General features: G+C 51.7%; 1 protein-coding gene across 1 annotated transcript in view; it reads right to left on the bottom strand.

The window, feature by feature from the left end:
• The window catches only part of DSCAML1 (DS cell adhesion molecule like 1), a 630,702-nt gene that overhangs the window by 184,748 nt on the left and 432,019 nt on the right, over positions 1 to 13,935 (bottom strand). Inside the window, exons 18-19 of the mRNA XM_086957025.1 lie at positions 3,657 to 3,803; positions 3,222 to 3,377 (exon numbers count right to left, since the gene is read on the bottom strand). Of these exons, the coding sequence (XP_086813151.1) occupies positions 3,222 to 3,377; positions 3,657 to 3,803 (303 nt within the window). The remainder of the gene's footprint in view (positions 1 to 3,221; positions 3,378 to 3,656; positions 3,804 to 13,935) is intronic.

Below are 13,935 nucleotides of genomic sequence, written 5' to 3'. Positions count from 1 at the left end.
CCCTACAAGGTCCTTCACGTGCCCAGCCCCACAAGGCCCATTATGCGCCCAGCCCCACAAGGCCCTGCATATGCCAAGCCCCACAAGGTCCTTCATGTCTCCAATCCTCACAAGGCCCTTCATGTGCCCAGTCTCACAAGGCCCTTCATGTGCCCAGAACCACCAGGCCCTTCATGTGCCCAGTCCCACAAAGTCCTTCATGTGCCCAGCCCCACAAGGTCCTTCACGTGCCCAGCCCCACAAGACCCTTCATGTACCCAGCCCCGCAAGGTCCTTCACGTGCCCAGCCCCACAAGGCCCTTCTTGTCCCCAGCCTCACAAGGCCCTTCATGTGCCCAGTCCCACAAGGCCCTTCATGTGCCCAGCCCCGCAAGGCCCTTCTTGTGCCCAGTCCCGCAAGGCCCTTCATGTGCCCAGCCCCACAAGGCCCTTCATGTGCCCAGCCCCACAAGGCCCTTCATGTGCCCAGCCCCACAAGGCCCTTCATGTCCCCAGCCTCACAAGGTCCTTCATGTGCCCAGCCACACAAGGCCCTGCATGTGTCCAGCCCCATAAGGCCCTTCATGTACCCAGCCCCACAAGGTCCTTCACGTGCCCAGCCCCACAAGACCCTTCATGTACCCAGCCCCGCAAGGTCCTTCACGTGCCCAGCCCCACGAGGTCCTTCATGTCTCCAGACTCCCAAGATCCTTCATGTGCCCAGCCCCACCAGGCCCTGCATGTGCCCAGCCCCACGAGGTCCTTCATGTCTCCAGCCTCACAAGACCCTTCATGTGCCCAGCCCCACCAGGTCCTTCATGTACCCAGCCCCACAAGTCCCTTTATGCGCCCAGCCCCACAAGGCCCTGCATATGCCCAGCCCCACAAGGCAATTCATGTCCCCAGGCCCACACAGCCCATCATGTCCCCAGCCCCACACGACCTATCATGTCCCCAGCCCCACAAGGCCCTGCATGTGCCCAGCCCCACAAGGCCCTGCATGTGCCCAGCCCCACAAGGCCCTGCATATGCCCAGCCCCACAAAGCCATTCATGTGCCCAGCCCCACAAGGCCCTTCATGTCCCCAGCCTCACAAGGTCCTTCATGTGCCCAGCCCCACAAGGTCCTTCACGTGCCCAGCCCCACAAGACCCTTCATGTACCCAGCCCCGCAAGGTCCTTCACGTGCCCAGCCCCACAAGGCCCTTCTTGTCCCCAGCCTCACAAGGCCCTTCATGTGCCCAGTCCCACAAGGCCCTTCATGTGCCCAGCCCCGCAAGGCCCTTCTTGTGCCCAGTCCCGCAAGGCCCTTCATGTGCCCAGCCCCACAAGGCCCTTCATGTGCCCAGCCCCACAAGGCCCTTCATGTGCCCAGCCCCACAAGGCCCTTCATGTCCCCAGCCTCACAAGGTCCTTCATGTGCCCAGCCACACAAGGCCCTGCATGTGTCCAGCCCCATAAGGCCCTTCATGTACCCAGCCCCACAAGGTCCTTCACGTGCCCAGCCCCACAAGACCCTTCATGTACCCAGCCCCGCAAGGTCCTTCACGTGCCCAGCCCCACGAGGTCCTTCATGTCTCCAGCCTCCCAAGATCCTTCATGTGCCCAGCCCCACCAGGCCCTGCATGTGCCCAGCCCCACGAGGTCCTTCATGTCTCCAGCCTCACAAGACCCTTCATGTGCCCAGCCCCACCAGGTCCTTCATGTACCCAGCCCCACAAGTCCCTTTATGCGCCCAGCCCCACAAGGCCCTGCATATGCCCAGCCCCACAAGGCAATTCATGTCCCCAGGCCCACACAGCCCATCATGTCCCCAGCCCCACACGACCTATCATGTCCCCAGCCCCACAAGGCCCTGCATGTGCCCAGCCCCACAAGGCCCTGCATGTGCCCAGCCCCACAAGGCCCTGCATATGCCCAGCCCCACAAAGCCATTCATGTGCCCAGCCCCACACGGCACATCATATCACCAGCCCCACAAGGCCCTTCATGTCCCCAGCCCCACATGGCCCATCATGTCCCCAGCCCCACAAGGCCCTTCGTGTCCCCAGCCCCACAAGGCCCTTCGTGTCCCCAGCACAACAAGTCCCTTCTTGACCCCAGTCCCACAAGGCGCTTCATGTATCCAGCTCCACAAGGCGCTTCATGTGTTCAGCCCCACAAGGCCCTTCATGTGTCCAGCCCCACAAGGTCCTTCAGGTGCCCAGCGGCCCACTGCCCGGAATGTGCCCAGCCCCACAAAGCCCTGCATGTGTCCAGCCCAACAAGGCCCTTCATGTGCCCAGCCCCACAAGGCCCTTCATGTCCCTAGCCCCACAAGGCCCTTCATGTCCCCAGCCTCACAAGGCCCATTATGTCTCCAACCCCACAAGGCCCTTCACGACCCCAGCCCCACAATGCCCTTCTTGTCCCCAGCCCCACAAGGCCCTTTATGTTCCCAGTCTCACAAGGCCCTTCATGTTCCCAACCTCACAGGCCATTCATTTCCCCAGCTCCACAATGCCCTTCATGTCCCCAGCCCCACAAGGCCCTTCATGTCACCAACCCCACAATGCCCTTCATGTCCCAAGCCCCACAAGGCCCTTCCTGTCCCCAGCACCACAAGGCCCTTCCTGTCCACAAGCCTCACAAGGTCCTTCATGTCCCCAGTCTCACAAGGCCCTTCATGTTCCCAACCTCACAGACCATTCATGTCCCCAGTCCCAGAAGGACCATCATGTCCCCAACCCCACAAGGCACTTCATTTGCACAAGCCTCACAAGGCCCCTCATGTCCACAAGCCTCTCAAGGCCCATAATCTCCCCAAATCCACAAGGCCCTTCACGACCCCAGCCCCACAAGGCCCTTCTTGTCCCCAGCCCCACAAGGCCCTTTATGTTCCCAGTCTCACAAGGCCCTTCATGTTCCCAACCTCACAGGCCATTCATGTCCACAGCCCCACAAGGCCCTTCATGTCCCCAGGCCCACAAGGCCCTTCATGTCACCAACCCCACAAGGCCCTTCATGTCCCCAGCCCCACAAGGCCCTTCATGTCACCCACCCCACAAGGCCCTTCATCTCCCCAGCCCCACAAGGCCCTGCATGTCACCAACCAAACAAGGTCCTTCATGTCCACAAGCCCCACAAGGCCCTTCATGTGCACATCCCCACAAGGCCCATCATGCCCCCAGACTCACAAGGACCTTCCAGGCCAGGATGCTACGTACTTGCTTCCTACCCTGAACCCTTAGGTGCGATACTCACTATCTTCCTTTGTCTGCAGATACAGCACGCTGCTTCTCACGCCATCCCCAGCCTGGGTGTAAGCCAGCACCTGCACGCTGTAGTTGGTAAACTTCTCCAGCGCCCTCATCTCAGCACGCTCGCGTGTCGTCGTGATGTTCTGCATCTCACCCCATTCTGCAACTCGAAGAGGGGAATCAACGGGAACAAGTAAATATCACCAAATCTAGGTAATGGGATGACCAACTCACACTGCTCTCACCCGTAAGTAGTGTACCCCGACACCTGAGCTCCAACCGCACCTCCAGGTTTCAAACTAAAGCCCCTACTTACCCTGAACCATAGCCCTTTAATCAAGGTGTTTGGACTGTATCCCTTCTTTTCTGAGGAAGTGGTGTGATAACTGAGCCTCCCATGTATCTGAACCATCGACCTCTAATCTGCTGTCTTACTCACCCCCATCCGAGTAGAGAGACCAGTAGATGACCCGATACCCCTTCAAGACTCCGTTCAAGGTGCTACGTGGGGGTTCCGACCAGGAGATCACTGCCACGTCTGAGGTGATGGAGAGAGCCCTGACGTTCTCTGGGGGCTGACTGGGGACTGTGGGGAGAAGAGCAGAGTTAGTAAGCCCCACTACTCCCCTTGTTGCCTCTTACATAAGCCCCACACACACATAGTTCAAATATATTTTACTGGAAGAAAACAGAAATCAGAAATAACTCCATATATACAGAGGGCATACTTCCGCTGATGTGACGGGACCAGGTCTTGGTACCATAGCACTGGAAAAAGAGGCAGGCAACAATAACAGCCCTGCTACACTGCACGTGTCCCAGTAAGGTATAAATCCACTGGAGCCAATTAGTTAGTCTCTCCTAGCTCAATTTACAAGGATAGCATCCACAAAGTAGCATGTATCAGGCCTTTTCCCAGCAGATGTGTAAAGTTGTACAGCCCACCTAGCGGTATCAACTATGAGACCCTAAGTGTTCTATACCGATCTGGATAGAAAAAACACATTCGTGTGTATCAGATGGGTATCTGGGTGAGTTATTGTGAAGTAAAATGGTTCAGAATAAAAATGGTTTCCCGTGAATTGACCACAGGAGATTCTCCAGATGTAAATATAGTTTAACAATTTGTTACAGTATATTTACAGGAAGGTAATATGCAGAAAAGGGCACTATGAGGGTTTGGGGAGCTTCTAGAGGACTGTCATCCAGAGTCTAAGTTACCAGTCCTTGAGTCCATCTAGCCACTACGCCTGTGCATGGCATCACAGACTGGGCATGGGCCACAGCCAAGGAAAGCTGCTGGCAGACCTTGTAAGGGACAGAGTTGTACTCCAATCAAACCCAATCGTATTCAAGACATTTATTAAGTGCTACAGACTGAAAGGAATCGAAGCCCTGGACCAAAAACTCTATGAGAGATGCAATATTACCTGTTTGCAAATGGATATATTAATTTCAGTTTTCCTGACCCCTTCAGGTAGCGCACTCGTAAGTGAGAGCCTATATAATGATGCCCTTTTCTTCAGCTTTAGTCCTAGCAAGTCTCGAGAATGCAAGACGAGCATAATTGTGTGACTTTAGGACTCAATCTAGGTTGTCAAAGGTACTTCAATGTGCCTTGGTAAAAGACCATAGCGTTTGAGCTGATGTCTGTACAGATGGTGCGAGTAGCAATTGGACTTTCATATTTAATTAACAAGTGCATGTCTTTGAAAAGTGGTGGTTCTGGATCTGTCCCTTACTACGCAAGTATGGATCCTGCAGTAAACTCCTCAGTTCAAAATATAACCCAGAACTCATAAGAGAGATTAGGCACATCTCTTCACACCTCAAGGACCCCAGACCTTACCACAAGTTATGGATGGCCAAAATGTTCTGCTTCGTGTAAGTAAAGCATCAATAATCCACAGCATGTAAAGTGTAGCGAGAACTCTGCCACAAGAGCAGGATTTCTAGGTCTGGCTTGAAAGCTCCGCTGTTGCCTCACATTATATGGCTATCTGAAAAATAGCTTTACGAAGCAATAATGAGAGAAACTTAGACTCCACCCATAAGTTGATCTTCCTATGTACAAGCTATTGAATGGGCAGAAAGTGTAAGCTTCAATCAATCAATCAATCAATCAAAGACATTTATAGGGCGCACTACCTACCCGTAGGGTCTCAAGGCGCTTGGGGGGGGCCGTTACTGCTCGAACAGCCAGGTCTTGAGCTTCTTCCTGAAGGAGAGGTGGTCTTGGGTCAGGCGCAGGGCGGCTGGGAGGGAGTTCCAGGTCTTGGCGGCCAGGTAGGAGAAGGACCTTCCTCCTGTCGTCGTTCTTCGGATGCGTGGGACGGCGGCGAGGGCGTGGCTGGCAGATCGGAGGTGGCGTTTGGGAGCGTAGAAGTTGATTCGGTTGTTGAGGTAGCCCGGGCCTTGATCGTGTAGGGCTTTGTGTGCGTGGGTGAGGAGCCGGAAGGTGATTCTTTTGTTGACGGGGAGCCAGTGCAGTCTCTCAGGTGTCCGGAGATGTGGCTGTTCCGTGGGATGTCGAGGATGAGTCTGGCTGAGGTGTTCTGGATCCGCTGGAGTCTTTTCTGGAGCTTGGCGGTGGTTCCGGCGTAGAGTGCGTTGCCGTAGTCCAGTCGGCTGGTGACGAGGGCCTGGGTGACGGTCTTCCTGGTCTCCGTGGGGATCCACCAGAAGATCTTCCGAAGCATGCGCAGGATGTTGAAGCACGACGAGGAGACGGCGTTGACTTGCCTGGTCATGGAGAGGGAGGAGTCCAGGATGAAGCCCAGGTTGCGTGCGTGGTCCGTCGGTTTGGGTGCGGTGCCCAGGGCGGGGGGCCACCAGGAGTCGTCCCAGGCGGAGGGCGAGGAGCCCAGGATGAGGACCTCCATCTTATCTGAGTTCAGTGTCAGGCGGCTGGTTGTCATCCACTCGGCTACCTCTTTCATCCCTTCGTGCAGGTTGGCTCTGGCGACGGCGGGGTCGTTGGTCAGGGAGAGAATCAGCTGGGTGTCGTCGGCGTAGGAGATTATGTTGAGGTTGTGTTGGCGTGCGATGGCCGCGTGGGGGCTCATGTAAACGTTGAAGAGGGTGGGGCTCAGCGAGGATCCTTGAGGGACGCCGCAGATGACTTCGGTGGCCTCTGACTTGTATGGTGGTAGGCGGACTCTCCGTGTTCTTCCGTTGAGGAAGGAGACGATCCATTCCAGTGCCTTCTCCTGGATTCCGACGTTGCTGAGGCGCTGCACTAGGGTGCGGTGGCAGACCGTGTCGAACGCCGCGGAGAGGTCTAGGAGGATGAGGGCCGCTGTTTCTCCGTTGTCCATCAGGGCTCGGATGTCGTCGGTGGCGGCGATGAGGGCGGTCTCGGTGCTGTGGTTGGCACGGAAGCCGGACTGAGAGGGGTCGAGGGATCCGTTCGTCTTGAGGAAGGCGGCCAGCTGTTTGTTGACGGTCTTCTCGATGACTTTGGCTGGAAACGGGAGTAGTGAGATGGGGCGGTAGTTCTTGAGTTCGGTGGGGTCTGCCGTAGGTTTCTTGAGTAGAGCGCTGAGTTCGGCGTGCTTCCAGCTCTCGGGGAAGGTGGCGGTGTCAAAGGAGGTGTTGATAATGTCCCGCAGGTGGGGTGCGATGACAGCGTCGGCTTTGTTGAAGACGTGGTGAGGGCAGGGGTCGGTCGGAGATCCGGAGTGGATGGAGTTCATCATGCGGACGGTGTCTTCGGTGCTGATCGGAGTCCAGGCTCGGAGGGTGGTGGTGGGCGGCGTTGCTGTGGTCGTGGCGTGGGTCGGTTGGGTGCTGAAGCTGTTGTGTATGTCCGCGATCTTGTTGTGGAAGTAGGAGGCGAGGGAGTTGCAGAGGTCTTGCGATGGGGTGATGTTGTTGTTTCCGGGGTTGGGGTTGGAGAGCTCTTTCACGATGTTGAAGAGTTCCTTGCAGTTGTGTGCGTTGTTGTCCAGTCGGTTCTTGAAAGCCGTTTTCTTGGCGGTGCGGATCAGTTGGTGGTGTTTCCGGGTGGCGAGCTTGAGGGTGGTCCTGTTGTCCGGTGTGGGTTCCTTTCTCCAGACATTCTCGAGGGCTCGGCAGTTCTTCTTGGAAGTCTTGAGTTCGTCGGTAAACCATGGGGCTTTCTTGCTGCCGGGTCTGCTGGGCGGGGTTCTCATAGGGGCGAGTTAGTCTGCGCAGTTGCTGATCCACTTCGTGAGGTTGTCGGCTGCCTGGCTGGGGTTCGCTGAGCTGGCAGGAGGGTGCTGGCTCAAGGAGGCGGCGAGCTGGTCGGCTGTGATCTTGTTCCAGCTTCTGCGGGCAACCTGTTGCTGGTGGTGGTGGATCGTCGTTCTTTCGAAGGTGAAGTGGACACAGCTGTGGTCCGTCCAGTGGAGTTCTGTGGCGTGGCTGAAGGCGATGTCTTTGCTGGATGAGAAGATGGCGTCGAGTGTGTGTCCGGCGAGGTGGGTGGGGGTGCTCACCAGTTGCTTGAGTCCAAGGTTGGCGAGGTTGTCGAGCAGGGTGCTGGTGTTGCGGTCGTTGTTGTTCTCCAGGTGGAAGTTGAGGTCCCCCAGGAGGATGTAGTCAGCGGAGGGGAGGGCATGCGGGCTGACGAAGTCGGCGATGTCCTCGCTGAATTGAGTGCGTGGTCCCGGGGGTCGGTAGATCAGGGTGCCTCTGAGGGTGGTCTTCGGGTCGGTGTGGATCTGGAAATGCAGGTGTTCGGCGGTGGTTAGGGTGTTGTCGGTGCTGGTCGTGATACGGATGGTGTTCCTGTGGATGATGGCGATGCCTCCTCCCACCTGGTTGGCGGTGCGGTCCCTCCGGGTGATCTTGTAGCCCTCTGGGATGGCGATGGCGATGTCGGGCGCTGAGGAGGCGTTCATCCAGGTCTCCGTGATGAAGGCAACGTCAGGGGCTGTGGTGTCTAGGAGGTTCCAGAGTTCGATGGCGTGTCTGTGGACGGAGCGGGTGTTGAGCAGGATGCACTTGAGGTGGTTGCTGCTGGTGTTCGGCTTGGCAGGTGCTGGTGGCGGGCAGGTCCGGATGCAGGTGAACTTGCAGGCGTGGCAGCTGAAGGGTCCGTGGGTGCGTCTCGGGGTGGCTTGGTAGCATCCTGGGATTCGGCCGGTGTTGAGTGCGATGAGGGTGGCGGCTGTGTACGTCAGGCGGGATGGTCGGGGTCCTCGTGGGCCAGGGGTCCTGGCACTGGGCGCGGTCCAGGCGCGGACGGGCGTAGACGGGCTTACCTTTGGCGCGCCTTCAGCGCACAATCGGCGCGCCCGCTGCGCGTGACCGCTGCACGTTCGCACGGTCGCCATATATGGCGAAGTGCGCGGGGGGCGGAGCAGCTGGGAGGCGGGAGCGGGGAGGGTACAGAAAGAAAAGGGGCGGGGTTAGCGGTGGTGGCGGGAAGCGGGGAGCGGGGAGGGATGAGACGGGGGCGGCAGAGAGGAGGCAAACCAGGAAAAACAAAGGGGGGAAAAAATACAATTTCAACAGCAAACAGCAAACTTTACAATTTAAATAGACAAAAAACAAAGAAGGGACACAGGGCAGAAGGCGAGTGCAGACCACGCCGCTCTGAGGCAGGGGGCGTGGTCACGCGGCGGAGCCGGGGCAGCGAGGCACAAGGCGGGAAGGCACACGCAACAGCTGGTGGCCGTGCGGCGCGGGGGTGTCCTATGAAAAGGAGTGCTTGTTTTGCCTTTACAGAAAGCTTATGTCCAGTACAATAGCAAACTGTTGTATCTATGACCCAGGCTTAATGCCTGAATTTTGTACTGAAATGTTATGTGAGATGCCAGAGTTTCGATTTGTTTATTATGAAACGTTATGGCAAAGACATTAGACCTGACTTATTTATAGTGAAAAGTATATTTAAAGCAGATAGGCCTTTAACAATGAATTTTATTACACTGTGTCAAGGCCAGGTATTTTATTACATGGAGTCGCATAAATTACAGTAGTAAGCAATGGTTTAGTGTGGAGAACCCTCTCAGACCAACACTGTGGGGGTAATAGATTTGGACTATGAGAATCTTTGTTCGGATCTTTTCAAAGAGATTGTATTATTGATATGCCAGTTTTAATTGTATAACTTCATGTCAAATTGCTGTCTTGGGGGAACGCTTATGCTCACAGTAGGCTGAATTTGGTTATGGTGACAAGCCAGTGATAAAGGCCACAGGGCTTGATTAGTTCATTGGGAAAAGTTATGGCAGAAACCAATGGTCTGAGCTCTTTATTGTAAAAACGTACAACAAAGGCAGTGGGCCTGAAGTATTTATTGTGAAAAACATACGTTAGAACCAATAGTCCTTTAAGGCTGGATTATCATTACACTTTCTTAAAGCATGTGAACCAGTATTTTTATATGGATTCACACAGATTAACTTAGTAGGAAAGAGCTGTTTTTATTTATTTATTTTCTTACTACATACACTGGCCATGTTGGAACTTTGACACAATAATGCCCTATGCACATTACCATTTCTAAGATGGCTGTTCTCTACTAGGTTAAATGTTTCTCTTTTTGTATTTTAAGCAAATGCCTGCCTCGTTTAGGCATTTTTCCTTTTTTCTTCTAATGGTTTCATTTATCTTGCATAATATTGCTGAGTTTGTTTGTGTGTTTTATTGTGGATGCATGAAATGATGTATCCAAGTAAATCTGCGGGTGGATACGAGTGCAAGAATGAGCAGCAGAGTTCATTATGATAAGCTATTCAATGCCCAAACTTACCATGGACTGAAGAGGCACTTTCAGTTATAAAACAGGCCTTTCTGCTTTGCCAATGCTGATTAACAAATGTAGGAAAAGAAATTGCATGAGTAATGTGGAAATCAGCTAATCCATGGTAGGAAGTTTACCTTACGTCCACCTTGATTTAAAATGAAGACGTTCAACAGATATGTTTAAAATATGCTATGCAGGTTTATAAAGCGCATAGCTACCCAAAGGGTTCCCAGTGCCGGGTGAATCAAAAGGTACATCTTTAATAATCAAGAGCTGATGTCTAATTAACTAATGAGGATAGAGCCAAGTTTTGAGCATTTTTTTAAACTTTATCTCATTGGGTTCTATTCTTAATTCTTTTGGCATAGAGTTCCATATATTGGAGGACCGATAAGAAAAGATCTGCCACCCGATCTGGATCTATGAACAAGTGGAACTTTCAGGAGCCCTACATTAGAAGATCTCAGACTTCTATGGGGGACATATGCTGATAGAAGGGCGTTATTAGGGAAGGTTCACTACAATTCATACTACTGTGGGCCAAACAAAGGGCCTTAAACGTTATCCTTTCCTCCACTGGAAGCTGTGCAGTGAGGACAAAGCACTTTTTGCCAAAGAATGTTTGGGCAGCTTACAGATGGTCCTTGCCGTTGTATTTTGAGCCACCTGAAGTCTCTTGATGTCCAATTTAGGAGATCCCAAATACAAGGAATTTCTGTAGTCCAGCCGGGAGAGAATGAGCGCCTGAACTACAATTCTCCTAGATTGTGGGGGAAGTAGATCCAGAATTTTTCGAAGAATTCTCAACAAGGCAAAGCATGAGGTAGTCAATTTCTTGGTTGAACTTCCATTGTTAGAGAACTCTCCAACCACATCCCCAGACTTTTTACTGGAGAGGAGAGGTCCTTGGCAGTCCAGCACACCTACCGTTATGTGTGGGACAAATTTATTTATCACCATCATCAGCTGCGTTTTTTCTCCATTTAGTTTTAAGAAGCAGTTCGCCATCCACTGTACCACTTTCTCAAGGCAAGGGGCCAACTGATGCTGAGATTTTGTCCTTGGGGCCAGAGAGACCACAATTCCATGTCATCAGCATAAGACACCAATGACACACAATTTGTTAACAATGGATGCTAGTGGTTGCACATAAATATTACAACTACAGTAGTAAAGAGTTCAAATCATTTCCCAACAAGAGGTGACAGGGCTGGGGTGATGTTTATAGAAGCTCCCTTATCTCTATAGAGAGGAGCAGACAAGGACCACTCAAGCAACGACAATCTGTGTATGTCTGTCATTATTCTTCTGGAAATTTGCCCTTCAAAATGGGATGGAATATTTATGAACCGATCTCCAGGAGAAGAGAATTCTCTGAACACAACCTCCACAAGTGGACAAAGCACTCAATACCCTGCACTAGAGGTGATCTTCAGAACTGGACACAACACTCAATGGGAGGCCTTCAGAACTGGACACAGCACCTCCTGCATTTGATTCAACAGTGATGTGTTTAGTTTGCACATACCATGTTTTTTTCCTTATGGGTTAACTTTTCAATCAAATCCTAAAATAAACCCTTCTCTTGTTCAGTGACCTTTTAGAGCCCACCACCCATTTTGCATTTCTTCTCACCACTTATGTCTTCTTAAGTTGTGACCTTCACAAAAGTCTGCTTGCCTTGGACAACTTGTGTACCCTATATGTGAGGCTAGCAACCGTCTGCAGCATGCCAGAGAGTTACAATAAATAAGTTTGAGGTTCAGTATTAATACTGTGCCTTCTAAAGCAGGCAATGCAGGTGGACTTTGCTTCACTGTGACAAGCTCATGGTGAATTGTTATATGATTTAACCCACATACACTGTATGGAAATGTGGTATATGGGGCAAGACTTGTTCTAATGCAGAGAGAATTATATAATGTTGAACCCTCTGATAAATATGTTCAGTGTGACTCTAAGGTTGTAAGTCCGAGGAGTAAGAAGTTTAGATTTCTGTGCCATAGGAGCCAATAAGTGTGTTTGTTACTTAGCTAGTGATGTAATCTAACCCAGCAGAAACCAGGTCTGCAGAGCCCCCCTCTGGGCGAGTGATCCTTCAATTCCCAAGCCCTTCCTTCTCTGCCCTTTGTTTCTGGAAGAGCACACTCCAATGCTTCCTGCATCTCATTAAAGTGGGCAGAGAGTCCAGAAGGATTAGCCGGTCATGTTACTTTGGATGCAATTTCTAGGACATAAGGAAGGTTACAAAGCCATAGGCCACCACGAGGACAGGCTAGAATGCTAGAAGGCTAGTGGCTGATAAATGAGCATCTAAACTGTGTTTTTATGCACAGAACTGGACCCGGTAGTTACACGGTTACATACCATGGATTCTAGATTTGGCAAGGTGCCTGGTATATTGCCATTCTGGCAATAATTAGTGAACTTCCCTGCACTGTGAAGCCTTGATCTGGAAGTGTTGTGGGTCCTGGCTGTAATGTTGTTTTACCAAGTTGTGCCCAGATTAAGCTGTCCATCCTGGTATGTTAGGAATTGCCCTCATGTGCTTGCTTCAGTAGTAGAACTAAATTAAGGAGCTAGAGGGATCTTGGTGCAACTTCCAGAGGGGACCACATAGCATTAGCATGTCCACGACCTGTGAAAACAGCTGGTGCACATCACCCTGCTCATGAATGGAACTTGTGTTGTGTGTTTGATTGCTGGCCCATAAGCTAAGTGCATCATCCCAGAAATAGGCAAGATTGCCACTAGGGACAGATTGGTTGCATGCTCATTGGCCCAGCCTGCCAATGAGCATCATGGCCAGCGTCCCCAAGAAATGTGAGAGATGTGCCTGTAGGAGGCCTTTGACAAGGAAGCACAGAGCATCACTTAAGAAGGTGAGTGGAAGGCGATCACAGAGGGTTGCAAAGTTTCCACTCACCTCCACCTGACAAACATAAAAACAAGCTTTGGCAATGGCCAATCGATCTGTATTTAATGTGTTGACACATGCATCTACGGATGTCAAAAGTGCTGTCTGCATGCACTGTGTGTACATTTACTAGTCAGCAACATAAAGCCAGCCTTAGCAGCTTTGCCAAAGCTCGGGAAAAAACAAGTAGCAAAAAGGATTCCTTTCTGCATCGAAGACATAGATGAGATAAAGAACTGAATAGGACAAAAAGTGTGCAATTGAGTGCTCTTTTCATATGCAAAATAGTCCCAGAATGCGGCTTCATGCACCAATGGCATGAGGTGAAAGGTGTATACTCCCCTTGGTGAAGCTGAAGCCCACTCTATATATAGCTTAAAGAATTGGTAACAATTGGTCGAACAGACAATTGCTCTTTGAAGCCAGAGCTAAATACCCCTTTAAAAAGCTTTCAGTTGTTATTCAGTGCTGTAGAATCATTCCTCTTTTTCATTGTGCCCCACCTCCCAACAACTCCCTCAATGAGTCGCAACTGATTCTGTACCTGTTCAATATTGCTTCCCTCACTGAGTATCCCATACCTCTGCTCCAGGCATAGAGCTATGGGGTTGTTGTTGCTCCTCTGAGAATGAACATGTACCTTGTGCCCTTGGATACTTTCCATATTGCTAGTTTATGTACTCTTGACCCTTCCAGCAGGGTTGGTCTGGCATATAGGGCAATCTGGCAGGACTGATCTGACAGGATAGTGTGTGGGCCTTTTGTAGCTGTTTGTGGGTCTGCTTTACGGTCTTTTGGGCCAAATGTATTTCCTCTGGTTTTATCACAAACATTGAATACAGCAAGGTCAAATGAATGGGCTTGCCAATGTCTTGCAAAGCACAAATACAGCTTGCCTTGAAAAGTTCAAAATGGTCCTGATCTGCACCTGTAAGTCAATTTTTTAAAGCTATCTAATCCCCTAGTGACACCACTTTTATTTTGGTGCCAGACCTATTTTCTGACCCAGTCCGACCATGCTTTTCAGGATACTGAACTACCATTGACAACTGTTGCCCCTGAGAATAACAGTAGGTTAGTGTA

Source organism: Lissotriton vulgaris, chromosome 2_1 (assembly GCF_964263255.1).
Source record: "Lissotriton vulgaris chromosome 2_1, aLisVul1.2, whole genome shotgun sequence".
Taxonomy (NCBI): Eukaryota; Metazoa; Chordata; class Amphibia; order Caudata; family Salamandridae; genus Lissotriton; species Lissotriton vulgaris.
Note: the sequence above shows the minus strand (reverse complement) of the source record. Positions and strands in the feature narration are given on the sequence as shown.